Here is a 19,945-nt window from a genome sequence, read left to right on the forward strand (position 1 = left end):
AAGGCCCGGCCGAGGCCGCCCCGGAGCGCCGCTGTACCTGTCTCTGTCCCTGTCCCTGTCCGTGCGGGGGCCGGCGGCTCCCGCTCCCCTGCCGCCGCCATGGGGAAGTCGTTCGCCAACTTCATGTGCAAGAAGGATTTTCACCCCGCCTCTAAATCCAACATCAAGAAGGTGAGGGGGGCCGGGGGTGCCCCGGCGGGGACGGGTTGCCGGTACCGCAGCGGCCCGAGCAGTGCTCTTCACCTTGCTGGGGTGGCACCGAGCAGTGCTCTTCACCTCCCTGGGGTGGCACCGAGCGGGGCTCCTCACCTCCCTGGGGTGGCACCGAGCGGGGCTCCTCACCTCCCTGGGGTGGCACCGAGCAGTGCTCCTCACCTCCCTGGGGTGGCACCGAGCAGTGCTCTTCACCTCCCTGGGGTGGCACCGAGCAGTGCTCCTCACCTCCCTGGGGTGGCACCGAGCGGGGCTCCTCACCTCCCTGGGGTGGCACCGGGGCTGGGGCAAAGAGGATGGAGGAGACAGCGAAATAGTTAACAAATATTTGAAGCTTCGGGTTTTCTTGTTCTCAAGTGTGTATGACTGTCGCATTTTCCTGGCTCGGGCTATTCAGCGCCTGATTCTCAGAGCAAATAGGCGCTGTACCCCATCCAGGAAAACCCTACCTGTCGCGATGTGCCCGTGCTTTCCCAGTATTCCACACCTGCCTGAGCTGGGTGCAGGTGCCCTCTCCGAACCGTGGCCCAGGGCAGGAGCCCCCGAGGGGCCCTGGGGCTTGCGGTCTGCAGAGACTTCGCCGAGCAAGGGTCGATGCCGGGAAAACAGTGGCACCCACACGGTGTCTTCTGAGCCTGCTTTTCCCTTTGAGCTACCACATTTTCTCCTGTCTTTTCAGTGTGTCAGTGTTGTTGGAACTTGAAGTTTCTCAAAATTAGTGCTGTGGGAAGTTAATTTGTTAAAATACTGGATGAAAATTATGTATTTTATGCAATTAGGTGGTGATCATCCCCTGTTAAACATTTTCAATTGGGTAAACTAGTTATTTATACACTAATATATTTTGTAATAGTTTTTGTATTTAAGTGGAAGCTTAATTATTTTAACTAGGTATGGATGGCAGAACAGAAAATCTCATATGATAAGAAGAAACAAGAAGAATTAATGCAACAATATTTGAAAGAACAGGAATCCTACGATAATAGGTGAGAATTGGTTTAAGATTGCTCCCTTCTTCCTCCTGTCTTGTTTTCACAGTAGTGAAGGTGATGCTGCTGTGAGCAGTTTGAAGTACTGTCTCCATTGACTGTAGTAGTAGGAGAGGGCAATGATTCATTAAGTGATGTTTGATTAGCAGAAGTCACAAGAACTTCTTTAGTGGTTTGTGCCTGCCTTCTGATTAATTTCAAAATATGCTACATTTCACAGAACAGTCAATAATCTTGTATAATAATACATTTGTATCACACAGAAATCTGGACATACTACTATTCAGTTGAGATTGAAATGTGTGATTTTTGTACACAGTGGATCATGCAAAGTCATTGACTCATTTCTCAGGTTTTTTCATACTCACATTTTGTAACACACATTAACAAGTGAAAAAAATGCTAGTTATCACAACAATTTCATACTGGTTGTGGGTTTTTTTGTTTGGTTGGGTTTTTCTGGTTTTTTTGATATTATGAGTGTTACCAATGTGACTGTTTTGTGTGTAACACCCCAAACTGCCCTTTTTATTTAGGTTGCTTATGGGTGATGAGCGTGTGAAGAATGGTCTTAATTTCATGTATGAGGCCCCACCTGGAGCAAAGAAAGGTATTGCAGTTTCCTGATTGTGGGCAATATAGTACTGCAAAGCTAAAAACCTTCTGGAGAAACAGACGTGATGTATTCAACTTTAAAATAACATGTTCGTGGTGAGATAATGATAGGAGGTGTGAATTTTTAATTATTTCTGTGAGAATGTGTATAGATATATATATAGAGATATATAAATATGTATATATATATATACAGTATGTAATACTTTTGATCTCACAAACTTTAATTTCTTCAAAAGGAATGGTTGGGGTTGGGGTTTTTTTAAGCAACAGTTCAATGTGAAGGGAAGACCAGATAAATTTCTTTCCAGGAAACAGCATAAATTATGTCCTCAACCAAGGATTCTTTAGCCAATTATAAAGCCATCGGATGAGGAGGACTGGACCTTACCAGGGCAATGACTCAGACAACACAAACCTGTATTTTGGCCTGCTCTCCTTTACAGAAATAGCAGGTTGCTTTTGTTTAAAAGTGATGCCCACAATTCAGCTTGGTGCTAGTCAAACATAGGAAATACCACAGCAAGGAATTAATTATCAGAAGTTACAAAAATAATAAATGCTGAAATTCAGTAGTCAAAAGTGCTACCTGACCCGTGTTTGGTGAGTCTATGATTCTTCAGTAGTGTCATAAATGGAAGTTTCTGAATACCTGGTGGACACTCATATCAACCAATTTTAGCAAGATCTGAATGTAAGTGAAGAACTAAGAAAATGTATTTCCTCTGAGAGAAAACATGTTCCCTTTAAAATGCATCTTTCCCATTTGCATGAAATAATTTGGAAATGCTTGGATGGACTCATTTTTTGTAGACTGAGTTTTGCAATTATTTAACTTTAGAAGCTGTAATAGTAATCCCTTAAGTTTAGAGGAAATGCAATTTCAAAGTAGCAATTATTGCTAAACTTTTTTTTTATATCTTAAAAGTAAATATTGTTGCTACTCTTGCAAAAAGTGAAGTTTTTATTTGTGTAACAAATCAGCATCGTTTTAGGTGGTGATTTTTGGATTTACAGGATTTAAAGCTATCTACTAGAGGCTGGTTATTTGTAAGTGCACTGTATTTATATAAAGCTACTTCCTGAGTTATTGCACTATTGATTAGTATAAACCATAAAATGGGGTTTTTTTAGCTTAGCGGGGGGAACACCATGTGGATTTTACATATATAATTAATGCATCATTTATTTTCTTTGCATGCTTCCTGAAAATTCAAAGAGGAAACAAAAGAGGTATTTCATTACATTATTTCTTTATGTTTTCTTCTTGCTTGCTTAAAATGTATTCTGAAAAACTTCAAACTTACCATGTTCTCTGTTTTATAGCAAGAAGGAGAGACTGAATACAAATTTGAATGGCAAAAAGTTGCTCCTCGAGAAAAGTAAGATATCTGGATTTTTTCATATACTTTTATTTTGTCCCTTTTCCTCCCTGTTTCATTTTTGAGCAGATCACTTGTGTGATCTTTTCATGTCCTGACACTTAATTAGGAAAATCTGTTAACCTGGAACTATTTCCTTGCTTAGCTTTATTTTCATTTGATTTTTACATCCATATTTGAAAACACATTAAAAACAACATTTACAGGAATTATATCTCTGAAATGGGTGCACACTTATCAACAAAAGGTGACTTTGTATATATGATGTATTTTCAAAAATAGTGGTGAATGGAGTATTTGTTTTCTCTTGTGTTTGTGTACAGATATGCTAAGGATGATATGAATATCAGAGATCAGCCCTTTGGCATCCAGGCAAGTTACACACATTTTGTTCTGTGGGTGTCTGGGGTGTATTTCAAATGTTGTTATACAGAACTTTCACATGGGCTCTCTTAAATTTATCACCTCTTTTTCAGTGGGTTTGAAGGCTTCTCTTATGCCTAATGACACAGAGACTTCTGTAAAGGTTCAGCTGCGTTGGTGACTAAATGGTGCCAATTGGCTTTGTTGCCCTTAGGTGCGGAATGTGAGATGCATTAAATGCCACAAGTGGGGCCACATAAACACTGATCGAGAGTGTCCCTTATTTGGCCTCTCTGGAATCAATGCAAGTTCAGTCTCCAGTGATGGTTCAGGTAGGCAGTGAATGGCTTTTAAAGTTCTGGTTGGACATGTATGGGGGGAGCTTATCATGTTTAATTTTAGAAGGTTTAAGTTTATCATATTTCAGAGAGTTGATGAAATCTGGAAAACAGTGATTTCCAAATGTAGGCTCCACAAGTTTGAGTTAGTTATTTCATATTGCAGGGACCTAATCTTCTAATTAGTAACTCATTTAAAAAAGATTCTGTATTGCTTTGATCCTATCCATGCCTAAAACTGAGAAGCTGCCATGAGACTTTAGATCAGAATGACAAAATTTGTGTCACCAAAAAAATGAATGGATTGTCACAGTCTGTCCAGTTCAGATTTAAGCAAACTGCTTAGATAAGATGGAATATATCATTATATCTTTGTTAATCTCTTGGTAAAAGAGAGACATTTGTGGGCTTTTTTTTAATATGCAATTGTAGAAGTGGATAAGCAATTGAAACCTAGATTTCCAAATGTCTGGTTTCCCTTCATCTGACTTTTTTGCTTCTCGACCTACAATTTTCTTTCTTCTATTATCTCTCCTGTTACTTGAAGTCACACAGCAGTTAGTGCTAGATTATGTTTGAAGAAGTGGGTATTAGCATTCAAATTGAATATTATTTTTTTTTGCCTACAGTACATTTTTTTCTGTGAGTTAACCCAATTTGTAATGCTTTTAAGTTTCTTAAAATTGGGGCATTTTAAGGAAACATCAGGTAGCATGGGTGACTTTTCATCCTTGCTGTGCTGTGCTCTAGTCACCTGTTGTGTCTTGGGTTTTCTAGGGACACCATTACATTGATTTGCACACACTCCATGGTTTCTGCTTTTCTTCTGTCTTCATTCAGATTATCCATTTTATGTAGCAGCTCTTAGTTTTGTTACATATTTAGGCTACCAACAAGCTTGTTTTTCAGATTTGAGTCACACAGATACATAGTCTCTTTAGGATGAGGCCTAGAAGAGTTGAGTTAAAGGAAATGGTGCCCCTTACTCTCCTGTCTTTTTAGGCATTGTCTGATGATTATGCCATTGTATTACTCAGCCTGTAGTTGACTTGCTCAGCCTTTCTGTTCAGTTGGTTATAAAGTTAAATCACTTTCTTGCATGATTCTTATCTTAGAAAAAAACTGTGCTTAGAGCATTTGTTGGTGGTAGAATTATATTGTGCAGCTCTTGCATGTCAGAGATGCTTTTGTGCTACAGAACTGACTATCCACACCTCAGTTCAAATGATGTGGGTCAATTTTAGGGGTGTTTGGTTGCAAAAGCAGAAATTATTTGTTCGTGCTTGCACAAACGTGAATATGCATTCCTTATTATTTGTTCCAGTGTAATACAGACACACTGCAGTGCCAGTAGAAGAATAACTGCTTGTTTCAAACCTTGCTGAACTATCTATATAGGTGTAGGCAATGTTTGACTGCTGTGGGTGTATCCCACTTGAAGAGATGTCCCCCAGATGGCTTTTCAAACCATCGTTCTGAGCCTAAAGAGAGCATTTAGCATGTATAATGAATTTTGCATGAAGGAAAATGGTGTTAAAGTACTTAGATGTTCTCAGACTGTGCCAGTGCCCTCTCATTTTCAACTCTGGAACTTGGAAAGACAGTGTGCTATGCTGAGCTTAGACTCTTGTAGGCTGAGAAAGGATTTTTAGGGAGTAGGGGTGGGCGACAGATCAGGATTTGTATATATAATTTGTAAGAAGCTGTTCTTGAATTTGAATAGTCAGCTGTAATGATACTGCTACTTTCTCTTTCTTTCAGGGAAACTATGTAAGAACACTGTAGGTAAAGCTTAAAGTTCTTGATTTAATAGCAAATGCAAGGCTTAGAGAAAGTGGTAATATTAATTACAATATCAAATAAAAGGTTGTCTGCTTTTTCTAGCCTCCGGAATACAAACCTTTCATCAACTTTCCTAAAACTTCTTCTGATTTAATAACAAGTTAAGTTACACTCCTTAGATGACTTCTGGAAATACGTGTAAATGAAGCACTGCAGTTAAATGACAACACAAATTCTTGAATTCACTGCTTCTCTTAAGACTCATAATTCATCTATATGGTATGCTAAAGTGTATGCCATGTATTTTTTTAAAAAGTATGAGGTTTTTTGTTGTTGTTGAAACCCTGACAGTAGTGCTGTGTTGGCTGGGATGGGAGCAATTTCTTTGCATTGCTGAAAGTTCAGCCCAGTTGTTACAGTGCTGCAGATCCACAGTTGGCTCTGCTGCCTCTCTTTCCACCTCCAAGAACCTTCTTCTGTTGCTCTGTGCAATACACCTCCTCAAGCTCTCTTTCTTGCTGCTTCTCTTTATCAGTAATTGCATGCACTCCTAAGCTGCTTTCTAGACTAAATTCCTGATTAATTTTTATTGCTTTGTAGTACTGCAAAAATGTCCATTGCCATACTGTTCTTTAGACTGGCTAGAACTCCAGAAAAAACTACTTTGGAAGGGACAGAGACTTTTAATGAGATCATCCTTTTATGACACTGTTCTGTGTTTTATGAACTGATGATTTTAAAAAGTCCTTTGCGTTTGAAACAAGTCAACTTGCACATTAATTGCTTCCCAAGCATCCACTCCTCCACATGTCACAAGTGTCTCCTCATGCTTAGAATGCTGATAAAAACCATGGAAATAGTCCACAGTTTTCATTTTTTTTGGTTGTCAGCAACAGGAAAAAAAAAGTGCAAAACTACTCGGCTTCTAAGGTAAGGTAGAGTTTGTTCAATTTTTGTGAAGCTCTTTGTTCATTTCTAAAATGTAGAGGTTAAAACACGTCTCTGAACAGAGCAGTGAATAGGGATTTCAAGGATAGGCAGGGATTACTGGTAGTATACAGCAGGTGTGGGATGTGTGCTAAATTTATTTGACTGGACTTTTTAATAATTCAGTATGTGAAAATACATTTGCAATAAACTCTCAAAAATTTGAAAAACATTTGGCTAAATTATTAGAGCATATAGTACTTCCAAAGGTTAGGACGTATTGCCACATTTAGAAAGCAGTGGTAAACTTCTTTCTAGCTGGTGTTTCAGGAAATTGAAATATAAATATCGCCTCATAAATGAAAGGGCACAGCTAAGAAATACAGATATAATGAGGAAAATTTTAGTACAGTAGTCAATGTACAAGAATTCCAATTAGTTTATTAAATTAATTGTATTAGAAGGACCAAATTTAAGTTCTAAATAACTAAACATTTTTTTAAAGAGCAAATCTTTGGATTTTTTTAATACTCTTTGGAAAGAGCTCTATTGCTTTGAAGTTAACTTACTTGGTAGTGCTTTATTTCTTCTGATTTATAATCATTTCATCCTAATAGAAGTCAATCTTACATCCTTTTCATGCAAATTGAGTGGAATAATTTTTTTTTGGCAGTGCGTGGTAGTTACCCTAGCTAAATTTAGGTTAGAATTCTTCCAACTTTGCAAATACTCTGCCTTGCTGGAGCACACCATGCATCAGCACAGTGCTGGAAGGCTCTGGTCCATGTGCTGCTGGTGGTGAATATGTTCCCAGTCAGGCTGTGGGAGCATTGGGCTTCATGGTTCTGAATCTGGTGTGCTAAGGACACTGGCATCACTGATTTCTGCAGAAGTAGGTTTTTAACAAATGGTCTGGCTTCCCTGTCAAAGATTTGTAGCAGGCCTTGATACAAGTTCAGTTTTTGTTTTGTCCTAATTTATTCCTGCTTCAGAAAGAGTTAAACAAAATGTCTTGTTTGGACTCAGTATTCTATTCAGCATCAGAGGAAACATTTGACTGCAAATAGATGAAAGTGAAACTCATGTCTGATTTAGATGACTTAGCTAAAGTTCCTGCTCTGTTCCTCCATAGGGAAAAAGAAGAATTATTAACTGAGGTTTTTTTCCCCTCCACATCATGTCCAATATAGGCTTTTTCTTTCCCATGAATCCTGTAAGCTGTGATTCTGTAATTTCAGCAGAAGAATAGCTGTCTTTTAATGTGATGTGAAGACTACATTGTAATGTTCCTCTTGACACAAAACTGGTTGGCAATTGCTGTGTTGGATTTGGTGTTGAATATTTTGTGTGCAAAGACCAGTCACAGCCTTCATTTTCCTCCAGTGAAAGCGCTGCAGGGCAGAGGGTATCTGTGCCACAGAACTCTCTTCTGCTGTCTTTCAAGGTCTGACATACATTGCAGTGCTTCAGCAAACAAAAATAGGTACAATCAGTACCTTAACTTGGGCATGGTGGCTTGTGTTTTTTTGCTTCTGGGACCATTTTACTAATCTAGCTGGTAATTCATACAAAAAAATAATAATCTTACCATTAAAAAGCACCTATTGAATAATATCTCACCAGTGACTGGAGATTATTTTTTCAATAAGGCAATTTCAGTGGATGTGGTTATCATGGGATAATCACACCCCTGGGGTACAGCCTTGTCTGTAATCTCCCAGGAGTGTAATTATTGCATGATAACTGCACCCCCTGGTGTTGCATTATTTCTATTATGAAATTCTTAGTTTTAGATATAAAGTAACTTTGATCACTGAAAACTGCAAAGTAGTGTTCCAATGTTCCAGCTGTGAGGCTTGCAGAGACCAACTTAGAAGATTTGCTTCTCCTTTACAAAGGTAAATTAGGCAATCAGAATGCTTCTTTGGGCTAAACTGATTTACAGAGTGTTTTACTGATAAAATCCTAACTTTCAGAGTTCATTCCAGATGAAAATACCAGTTGTGCTTCTGACTTTATGTGCCACTGTGTTTATATGAATGTAGAAAATACAGAATGCATACCAGCAAAAAACCCAGCTCACTAGCATCTAAAAGTTTGCCTGTTTTTACAGTCCTTTTTTCTCATTAACTAGGAGCATCTGTTGGGGCTTGTGAGGTTTTTTTGTGAATCCTGAAAAGCCATTAACTTGATTGGAACAGAGATCATTAGGTGTCCTGTGCAAAGTGTTTTGAAATAATACTGTTATTTCACTTCAAAATTGCCTGTGACTTTCTTGATCAGGTGAAGTTAAGACAAACTGATTTTTTTCCCTTTCCCTTCTTTCCTGCAAACAATCTATCCTGTTCAATGATGGTTTGGGCAGATGGGGGAGGGATTACTGAAAAGCTGTGAAAGCTTGAATGCTTACAACTTCTATTATATGGTTTTTAGAACAAAGAACCCAGTATCTGTTCCTTTTTTATGAAGAAGGGTATACTATCTTAGGAAGTGAGGCTAGTGTCTCTAGTTCTATGAACAGCATAGTTAGAAGTGGGATGGTAAGGTTAAAAGATGTTCTTGCATTCTTGGCCTATGAAAGCTAGGCCTGGAGAGTGCTGGGCATCCTCCTCTGCTGTGGACTACTTTGCATTTTTTACAGCTGACTGGCTCCATATGTGAGCCATGCTGTGGAATTACTAAGGAAAAATTACTGTAAAGTGCTTGCCTTCTGGAAAATTCAGGCAAATTCAGGTAAAATTCTAATGGAGCAATGTGTATGTGTATCTAGTGTCTTATGGTCTAACAGGAGAAAGCCACTGTAGGTATAGCTGTGCAGGTGCAGCCTTCTAAAGGCTCTTACCCAGCTCTGGGGTTTGCACCCTCTCTTTTCATCTCCTGAGTGCCCCTAAACTGACTGTGGGCATTGTTCCCATCTGTCTGTGACTTAGTGTGCTCCACTGATCTTAAGCCTTTAGGTGAAATACCTTTCCCGAGTAATCATTGAAATTACCAGTCAGGTGGAGACAGCAAAAAATGAAATCTGTGTTTATGTTGCATTATGTCTGCATCTCACTGCAGTTTCCCAGTGACAAATACAGTTCCTTTTTTCCCAACAGAGAAAAGTCTGCATTGTATTGGGAATGCAGGAATTTTTTTTAAATGTCCTTTTGAATTTGTCATAACCAAGAAAAGGTATTTGAATATATTAACTGTGAACATTTGTATAAATGGTCATCTGTAGAAATGTGTACAGTGTGTGAAACCTTCCTTTATGATCTGCAGCTGAGACCTTTGATTGTGAACAGTAGGAACCTTAACTAAATCTTCACATAGTTTAAGAACTGTCACATTTTAGAATAATCCTCCATTTATGTTTCAAAAGCCTTGGTATTTGTTGTGAATGCATAAAATACAGATTCTATTAGAAATCTTGTGCTTAGTATTTAAGCGATAAATATAGATTCCAGTAGCAGTTTGATAATGTTAAATGGCTTTTACTACTCCAAAAAAATAAAAAGGAAACTCAGGTCTCTCTGAAATACCATATCACAAAAGCATGGCAAATTACACCGAAATTCTGTGCTAAAGTGTTAAATACAGTTAAACTGCAGGCCCTCTGAAGAAGAGCTAATTAAAAGCCAGGGGTTTTAGTCATTGATTTCTCTCAATGCCAACTGCAGCAATTGCTTTGAAGTGTAAATATGGTCTGAATGCACTCATCTCTGAAATAGATGAAAAAATTATCAGCAAAAGATGATTGATTCTGAATTAGTGGAGGCAGCATGAACTTACTGTGTGTCATGATCACATAATTTTGATTATAGTTCTTTGTCCTGTAGATAAAATAAGTGCCTACTCTCATCTCTATCACAACCTCAGTAAAAGTTCACAGACTATGGAGTGTGATTAAGCTCAGTCTGTAATTTTTTTCCATTTTTGCTCAATTTCCGTATTAACAAAAGCCATAGAAAACTTGGCGGACAGCACAAGAAAGTATATGGATGTATTGACAGTTGTCTTAATGCATAAAAATAAATGTCACATTCACAAGCAGTTAATCATGCTATATGACAAGTTTTTCCAAGACTATGAATTAGTTCTAAAGCAGGTAAATGGTTTAGTTTTAGGTGAGTAGCATCTGGGAAAGTTTTAAAGATTTTTTTTTCCTTTTCTTTCTTTTTCCTATCAAAATGCAAATTTCAGAAAATAACCTTAACAGTCATATTCAAAAATAGCAAGGTACTGTATTTGACTTGTTTCAGGAAGAATAAGAAACAGATGATGAAACATTGTAACTTTGAACTTATTTTTAGTTTGCTGATGAAAGAATGCTGAGGGACTAGTTGTCAGAAGTTGTAGCAATCAGCTATTTTTATAGGATGCCTGTATCTAAAGTTCTGCCAGCTCATGGTATAATATCTCAGGATGTTTTCACCTGCATGAGGTTACAGAAGTGGCTTTTCACAAGTCTGTAAGGACTGCCTATATGAGGAGTTTGATTTTCATAACACATAATGGATTTTTGTGCCTGATGTAGGAGTGAGTCTTTGCAAGTGATGGGTGCTGTTCAAGAATAATAAGCTATCATCATAGCCAAAGATTTTAGCCAACTGAGAGCCTCTCAGCTCAGTCCTACCATCTGTTTTACTGTTAGTGACTCAGCAGGAGCATAGAGCTGCCAGGTATACCCAGTACTGCTTTCTCTGACAGTCATGGAGGGTGAAGACACAACTGTGGTCATAAGCCAAAGGCAGGCTGAAAAGATTTACCACTTTGGGTTACCAGGCAACCTGCTGGCATCAAGGTTTAAGCTTTAACTGCTTAATAGGGAAGCCAAGGACACTTCGGAGAAGTTGCTTTTTTCAAATCTCTGTTAAGTGAGGTTCAGTTTTTAGGGTTTCTTTTACAAGCTTTGTCTCTCCCATTTACATTAGCCAGGAGAAATCCCCTATTACATTTTATAATGTGGAAATGAGAATGTGATTGTTTACTCACGGATTTAGGCATCTTTTAGAACTCTGTGAAAAAGCATCTCAAAAGGAAGCATGTTACATACCTCAGTGCTGTCACATAAAATAGCTGTGCTCAGGAGTCCTGAGAGACCTCAACCTGTCACTGATATTTCAAAGAAAATCAGATCTGCTTATCAACATCATTAAAATATAAATCAAAAGCAGTCTGTTGAGGTTTGGATGGGAAAACAAAGTCGCCAAGCATGTAATTCCTTTGATTCCAAGCAAAGGAGTTTATATGAGAATTAACATTTTCTTGATTCTTGTTCTGTTGCAGAAAGTAGGCAGTAATAGAGGTTTGCAGTTAAGCTGTGCAGTCATTGTCAAATATGTCTTAATGGAACTTATCAGCCTGGACTTGTAACCAAGTAGAAAACAGTCTCTTTGCACTTCCCAGATCAGAGATTGTTTTCCCCCTACTGTGTCTCTACAGATGTCTTGCTGTCATTGGGCAGCAGAACTTCTGAGAAGCTCAGTGGCATCATTGTTTAAAAAAAAATGGAAGCAGCTTAATCTGTTTCATCCTCTCAGAAATGTTAATGTTTTTTAAACTGCAAAGATGCCATACTGCAAGGAAGTGTCTTCCATAGTCAACCACTCTGGCCAGCTGCCCATGGCATGCCTGGCTGGGGTCTCCACACACAAGAGTTGTGAAATAGGATTGTGTTTTGACTCTACTTACATTTATGGGTTGGTTTATTTTCTGAATCTCATTTCCTAGTGTTTTCTAAAACCTTTAGTTATAGTAAAAATAGCATACTTAATAAAGCTTCTTGGAGATTCTTGCCTCTCCTCACAAGCTTGGCTGAACCTAAATGACTGTTTCCCTCACAATTGTAGGGGGACCAAAACAGGAATAATTTATTTCATAAAAAACTTTAGGCTCAAGTTTTTGTGGGTGAATTTGATGCAGCTTGTATACATTCACAAAACAGGAATAACAGTAGTTTGGTAACTGTCCTTATTGTCCTTATCATGGTAATATTGGATTGCAGTTAAAATACTGTAGGTGGAGCTATGAATATCTCATTGATGTCATTAACATACAAGGAAACAGATGCACAAAAATCAGTAGTGTTGGGCATTCATTAGATGCTTTTTCTTAAAAAATAAGAAATTATTTTGCTTGCCTCTTGCCAGTGCTATACACAAAGAATGCCAAAAAGGTTTGTTTCTGGAAAATAATTTTGAATTGTTGTTTTGAAGGCCAATGTGCCCTCATGTCTCTCTGATCTCAATTTTGACCATAGTCCTCATAGGGACCCACAAAGTTAGGGCTTATGTCTTGGTTCTTTGACTAGTCTGCTGTGTAGATTTGGACGAGTTGCATTTCTCTATTGATCTAATCACACTAATGACAACAATTAGGTACTGGATACACACCAAAATGTGTACAATGCTGAAACACTGAAGAGGAATACCTAAGAAGTTAGTTAAGTTACTTCTGTACTTACTCTTTGAATAATAGGGAGGAACTGCCTTTGAATAATGGAGGTATTCTAGGTTTGAATTGTCAAGTGTTTTGGTTTCTTTGGTGTGGAGAAATCTTTCATGACTCTATGCTTTGTCTGCACTTGGCTTCCTCATACAGGGTTTTTGACTGAGTTGTATGGCTGTTTTATATGGCCTTTTCAAATCAAGGCTTCTTCTGGTGCCAAATTCTGTCTGTCTAATATTAGTTTCTGTTCCAGCCAGAGTAGATTTCGACAAGCACACCAAGGTGAAAATTGAAATGTGCCAAAATGTAGACACTGGGGCCTATACACCTTCATTAGCTGTGAGCTTACAATTACACTATAACACATAAAAATAAAAAGCACTTTGTGTAGAGTACAGAGGGGATGGGAAATAACCCCCTACTTAAGAAAAATGTAAACTCCAGGGAAGACCAAAAGGTATCTCATTTGAAAATGCTTATCCCTGGAAAAATAAGGAACCTGTGAAAAGAATGTCACTAATGCAGGGGCTCCTTAAACCATTTCCAGAGTTTTGTTTTATTTCTTCCTGCTTTACACGTAGACCTGTTTGTTTCTGTAATGTAATATATTGTACAGGAAAACTAATAAGAAGGTTACTTCTTTTGAGAAAGTGCTATATTAATTTCCATATATTTTCTATAGCAAAAATCTCACTTTATTTTTCCTTACTTGGCTGTGTTAAAAATCTGAGTTTTATCAGTCTTACAACTAAGAAAGTCTTTAACCACAGAGCAGAATCAGTGCATTTCATAAGGCTAATTAATCTTATCATGTACAGTAGTTTACTGAAGTAATACTGAATGTGTGCTCCATGCCCTGTTTTACATTCCTTTTAATTTAGATTTACCTTACACAGTTCATTGACAGTAAGGTTAGTGAAGGAACTGGGAAGGAAATTTACTGAAAGTGACCTCACAAGAGAGTGAATATTTAGGGTGAAGAAAAGTACCTAGTCAGACAAGTACACAACATTATGATGATCACAGGGATTCAATTAAAGCATAAGAGTGAGTTACAAGATTTGTAAATTATGCAGTCAAGTCTGAATGATCCATAATACATCCATAATACGTATTTTTCTCCTTGTTAGATTCTTGCAAAGAAAAAATCATGTGCCTAATGCCAACACCTACTGTAATGAAAAATATAACATGTTTTTAAGCTAATAAAACCAGAAATCTCTGAGGAGATAATAGTCTAGAGCTACATATATTTGGCAATCCCTAGAATAAATAAGAACACGGATACTTTTAATGTGTTTTTATATTCCTTATGTATTCTTCTAATGTTACTTTTTACATTGAAGTTCAAAAGATTTGTGTCGTTGTGGAAAATGAGTTAGTAGTGACATATAAGAGGAGCATTATCTCATTGTTTTAAAGGAGAGGAGGTACTTGAGCCTTATTTAATATGCTTTATTTAGATGTCCTCTGCTTTTTTACTATAATAAAAATATATTACTAGACTTTTCTAATATATTGTTTTCAACATGACAAAGTTACATAAGAGAATCCCCTTGTACTTAAAGAAAAATGCAATTATTTTCCATTCTGAATCTTCAGACTGCTGTTTTAGAAAATCATATCTGATTATTTGCTCAGCAGAAGATTATTGAGTTGATTTAGCTGTGATTTTACTTAACAAAGCTTCAACTGAATTCCTACTGTGGAGTCCAAAAAAGGTAGAGAGATATAAATGATACATTCAAACTGTGATTTTTGTGAACAGGGCCATCAATGCACCCCTCGGAGCTAATAGCGGAGATGAGAAACAGTGGGTTTGCACTGAAACAAAATGTACTGGGGAGAAACTTGACCGCAAATGATCCATCACAGGTAATATCTTTTTACCAGTAAGCTGAAAATGTCTGTAAATCTAAATGTGATTGCTTGTGAATTGTTACTTAATGTTTTCAAATATGCATATCCATAGGAAAGCTGAAGAGCTATACCAGTAGAAAAATGTCAGAAAACTTATTTTTCCAGCTTTGTTTCGTACAGAATGGTGAATCATAAATTACTTCTTTTTAAAACACATATAATAAATTAAATCCCTCTTCTGGGTAACTAGAAATTGAATTTTTCATAATGGGGTGGTTAGGGCTTTTGCTGCGTGCTTGTAATACAGTGCTACCCTTTGGATGAACTTTGAGGTAGTATTCACAAATAATTACAGGAATGCTATATCTGAAGGGGTTTTTTTTTACTTGATTCACTGTTGTTCCAGTTATTTTTTCTTGGAGTGAAAATGGTTCAATTGCCTTTACTTAGACTGCTCAAAGTATATTACTAATTGAGGTGCTTGAATAAAAGTGTAAAATGAAAGGTTAATATACACTCCTTGAAGTAACCTTTGTTCATATGGCAGGATAGTCAAACCACTAGTAAAGAGGGGATGACCACAAGCTGGTCTTGAAATCTTCAGTAAATCAGCAGTCCATTGTGTCTCCACAGACAGATGTACCTGTGCCTTTAAAAAAGCTATGTACCCCCCAAAATGGAGCCAATGGACACTGTTAAATGAATAATATTGATATCAGTATGTTTGCTTTATGTTAGGCGTGCTGGGGGTTTCTTTGTAAGAGCTTTTTAATCTTTATTTCTTCTTTCGTCTTCTGAGTATGGCTAAAATTAAAAACATCACTGTGGAGAACTGTGGTGTACGAGATGCACATAATTTGAGGAATTCAGGGTCTTCAAAGCAGTTTTGCTTTGCTGATTGTGTTACTGTATGTAGATTATATGATTACAATATTTTGCATTGCTAGAAGACTTTGTGCACATTTGAAGACTAATAACACAACAGTGAAGTAGATGTGTTACCCATTTTCCTAATGACTAAACCGAGACAGAAAAGTAATTTGCTTAAATTACTCTGAGTTTGAGCAGGACTAGTGTCTTACCTATTCATCCAAGCATGATAACAATGGAGTGACTTATCCTGGGGAATCGTGGGCTTCAACATCAGCTCCTTTTTATTAACTATTTGAGAGATGTTTCTTTCCCTGGCAGTGATTTTTTCATGTGTTCATAATAACTCCTGTTGTATAACCCCCACATTATAACACCTACTCAGCTCTGAGAGAGAATGTCGGGGTTTTTCACTTGGTAGTGGGTATTCTGTTCTAACCAGTGTCTTTAGTAATACAAATATATTTGTATCTGTGGAAAAATAAGGTACATAGGGGCACCGCTTTTAAAACAGAAATCTAAATGAATATATTATTTTTATCTATAAGAAGCTAAGGCCTTACTACATTTTTCTAGGAGTTTGTTACAAGTGAAGGGGATGACGATCCAGAAGTTGAATTTTTAAAATCACTATCAACCAAACAAAAACAGAAACTTCTAAGGTAGGTCTGGTACTTAGTAGAGGGGTATCACCAGTAGTTCTGACTACATCCATGATTGCCACTGTAACTTTTTAGTGCCATTTACCACCATCAGTGCAGAAGAAAATCAGCTTAGTTTAACATACACTTGACCACAAATGGCATTATGTAGCATGATTTTTAACCTACTTGTTTTATTTTAATCTAATTTTGATGCCTTTGCCTGGGGCTCATTTCCAGTTTAAGTGGGATACTGAAATACTAATTGGCTCACTAAGGATGCTGTGCAGCTGTTTTAGAATACTATTCTGCACTCTGTAGTTTACAGTATCTTCTCTTATGATAAAAAATTCTGTGCTTTTGTTCACTGGTTTACAACTTGTAAAAGTTTATCTTCTCCCTGTGGCTGAACTGAACCTGACTCTGTACCCCAATGCCAAGGTTGGCCCAGCTGCACCCTGTGCTTGTGTCAGGGCTTGCAGCTTACTGCTCCTTGTGGGTCTGAGTTAATTAGGTTCCTGTGCTTTGCTTTTATCCAAGTGATGCTGTGTGCCAGGTGACTAATGGATTTTTTCTGTCTTCATTTGCAACATTATCCTGAAATAATCTCAAAATTTTTAAAATCAAAAATACTAACTGCTGGCAGGTAGATCCCATAGAGGCATGCAGATGAAACAAGCTTTTAGGATAAAAGATGTCGCATATGTGGGGAGTGGAAGGGGATGGGGAAAAGGTGAATGGCTAAGCAGGTAGTAGGTAGGTACATGTGGTATTCACATATGTAATAATTCTCTGAAAACAGTCAATGTGTTTTATGTTCCTTTTAAGTAAGGAATGTGTATGTAGAGTAATTTAAAATGTTATTTTTGTTTGAACTTCTGCTGGCCCAACACATTGAAATTTTTATAATCCTTTATATTTTAGAAGTTGAAGTTTAGTAAATATTTGGGTCCTTTTGGCTTTATTAGTCTGAAGGGATTTTTAATACACTGGAAGCAGTTTCACTATTCACTCACTGATTTTCTGAGCATAAATACAAAAAGCAAAGTAAAAACTACATTAAAGTAGTCAAATAGTATGCATAAGGATGATGGAATATTGTATATTCACAGACAGAAAATGTAAGTTTCTAGTTGTGAAAAAAGAGGTTACTGGAAATATCTATTATTTGCCTAAAGAACTCAAAGACGTGTGTTTTAGTCTCAGTTTTCATCCTTAATAGAAAGTGAATACTAATGGCATTTTTTAAATGTTCAAAATACCTTTTTAAAATGCACAAACAAAAGCAGCAATGATTTTCTGAAGTCTCCAGAGCAGCCTGACAAGGAGGAAGAAAGCACTACTGAATGTTTTTATTCCTAGTTACAAGGCCCAAATTGACATCTCTTACTTATCTTCTTGAAAAATAAAGAATTAAAAGATCATATTATTCCTGTTTTGAGGGAGCAGCTGTGGATTACATACTATGGGTAATGCAGGTTAGAAGTTTTAAAATGAAACCTTGCTGAAAAAGGAAAAGAATTTAATGTGTTTTTATAAAAATGAATGTATTTACTGTATAGATCATCAGAAGTAGTGAACTTTGAAAGACAATGACTTTGTAATCTAGTATATCTTAACATGTCTGATTGTGCCACTCTTTTATTTTGAAAACAAAAGGAAGTTGGACCGTCTAGAGAAGAAAAAGAAAAAGAAAGATAGAAAGAAGAAAAAGCAGCAAAAGAAAAAAAGCAAAAGTAAACACAAGAAACATAAGATGAGATCCTCTTCCTCATCCTCCAGTGAAACTTCAGTAAGCAGCAGTGACAGCGAGACTGACAGCAGAGATAAAGCAGCACAAAAGAAGATGGATTCTAAGAAAAGAAAAAAAGACAAGTTTTCAGAGGCTAGCAGCAGCAGCGATTCAGAAGGAAAGGCAAAAACGAGGAAGGAAAAACTTTATGAAGATCTCTCCAGTAGTCACGGTAACAAGGACAAAGACAGGGAGAAGTACAAGCTTTTAAAGCGAGATAGTTCTGCAGAGAACAACAAATGGAACTCCTGTGAGGGGGAAAGAAAGTCCACAAGCAGACACCATAGCACGAACACGAGAGACACTGAAAGAAAGGAGAAGGATAGTAGAAGCCAAAACATGAATGAGGGGAGCAGGAGAAGCCCGTGCTCAAATCACAGCAGTTCCAGGCAAAGGCACATAAGAAGAAGTCCAAGTCAAAGCCCTGGTGAAGAGCGGCACAGGAAAAAGGACACCAGAAGCCCCAGCACAGATGTACACAGAGAGAGGGGAAAATGTAGAGAAGGCCATGGGGACAAGTGCAGTAAAGTGGAACACAGAGAAAGGAGCAGACGCAGTAGAAGCAGAAGCAGAGAGAGGAAAAAAAAATAGTATAGGGGACAGGTGCAAACAAGAACTTCTCTGGGTTTTGATGAATAGCTTTCAACAAGGGCTCAGTTGCATACTGCTGTTCATTTTCCAACCTCTGGAACTAGCATTTCCTACATAGAGCCAACAGCTTTATGTATGGCTCAATTCTATTGTGTTGGAATATTTGTAAATTAGGTATAAATGTTAAGGTATTTTTTTACTGTCTAAATATGCTTATTGGCAAATACCTCTTGTATACATGCAGTAATTCACAAACTCGATTTTAGGATTTTAAAATATTTAAAAGCAGTATGTGATACTCTTGGTTTCATCTATGATTTCTGTTTAGATACAACTGTGAGGGGAGCAGAGAAAGCAATTGAGATAGTTCTGGATAAGATCACTGCTTTAGATATCAAAGCATTGTCTTGTAGAGAGTTTTGGTTTTTTCATACTGAAACATTTTTCCTCAAGTTCCCTGTAAGAGATCAATTTTATGAGTTAAAACAACAGAGAGACATAGTTCACATAAGTGTATAGCCAACATTTTCTGGCCTCCTGCAGTGTACAGCTTGGTCAGGGCTATCTAAACATCTTGAACCCCTGTTGGTATGTGTCAGTACAATGTCAAGTTATTGTTCAATAATCTCTCAAGACATGAAAGGAATATTTACTGCCTCAACTGCTTCAGGTATTTCATTGTTTGTGGCAGTAAGTTAGTGTAAATAGTCATCCTTTTGTTTTCATGAACCTTTTTGTGTTTTTAGTGACTGTCAGTCGTTTTCTGCATACGTTGTTATGAAGATGAACTTCCATAATAAAATAGCTTATTCTTTAAAACCAGTAATAATTGCCATCTTCTTCAGAGTTCTGAGTCTACAAATGCACAAGGCAACACTTCACAAGGTTTTTATTGCAAAGGAAAGGCTTCTCTCCTCTTTCAGGATGGCAGATGGAAGCACATTCATTAGTGGACATGTGAAACAGTCACTGTGCTCAGTATTCCAGCAACTTTCTTACCCTCCTCAATCACAGGACAAATGGGACTATCTTTTATTACCAGTCCACTTCCACTTCACTCAGAAGATTTTCAGCACTGCACAGAGTATAATAATACATGGTGAAAGTGACCTGGCTTATCGTTTAAGTGCATGTGAAGAGTTTGAAAGGG

General features: G+C 37.4%; 1 protein-coding gene across 1 annotated transcript; it reads left to right on the forward strand.

Annotated features, from left to right (window-relative positions):
* Positions 1-2: 2 nt before the first annotated feature.
* Positions 3-19,624, forward strand: CIR1 (corepressor interacting with RBPJ, CIR1). The gene is made up of 10 exons (XM_059476149.1): positions 3-171; positions 1,105-1,199; positions 1,739-1,812; positions 3,037-3,050; positions 3,144-3,199; positions 3,523-3,571; positions 3,777-3,894; positions 14,810-14,916; positions 16,348-16,433; positions 18,072-19,624. Exons 1-10 carry the CDS (start codon positions 100-102, stop codon positions 18,793-18,795), a joined length of 1,395 nt encoding a protein of 464 aa, XP_059332132.1. The 5' UTR covers positions 3-99; the 3' UTR covers positions 18,796-19,624.
* Positions 19,625-19,945: the final 321 nt, after the last annotated feature.

This window comes from Ammospiza nelsoni, chromosome 7, assembly GCF_027579445.1.
Source record: "Ammospiza nelsoni isolate bAmmNel1 chromosome 7, bAmmNel1.pri, whole genome shotgun sequence".
NCBI classification, from domain to species: Eukaryota; Metazoa; Chordata; class Aves; order Passeriformes; family Passerellidae; genus Ammospiza; species Ammospiza nelsoni.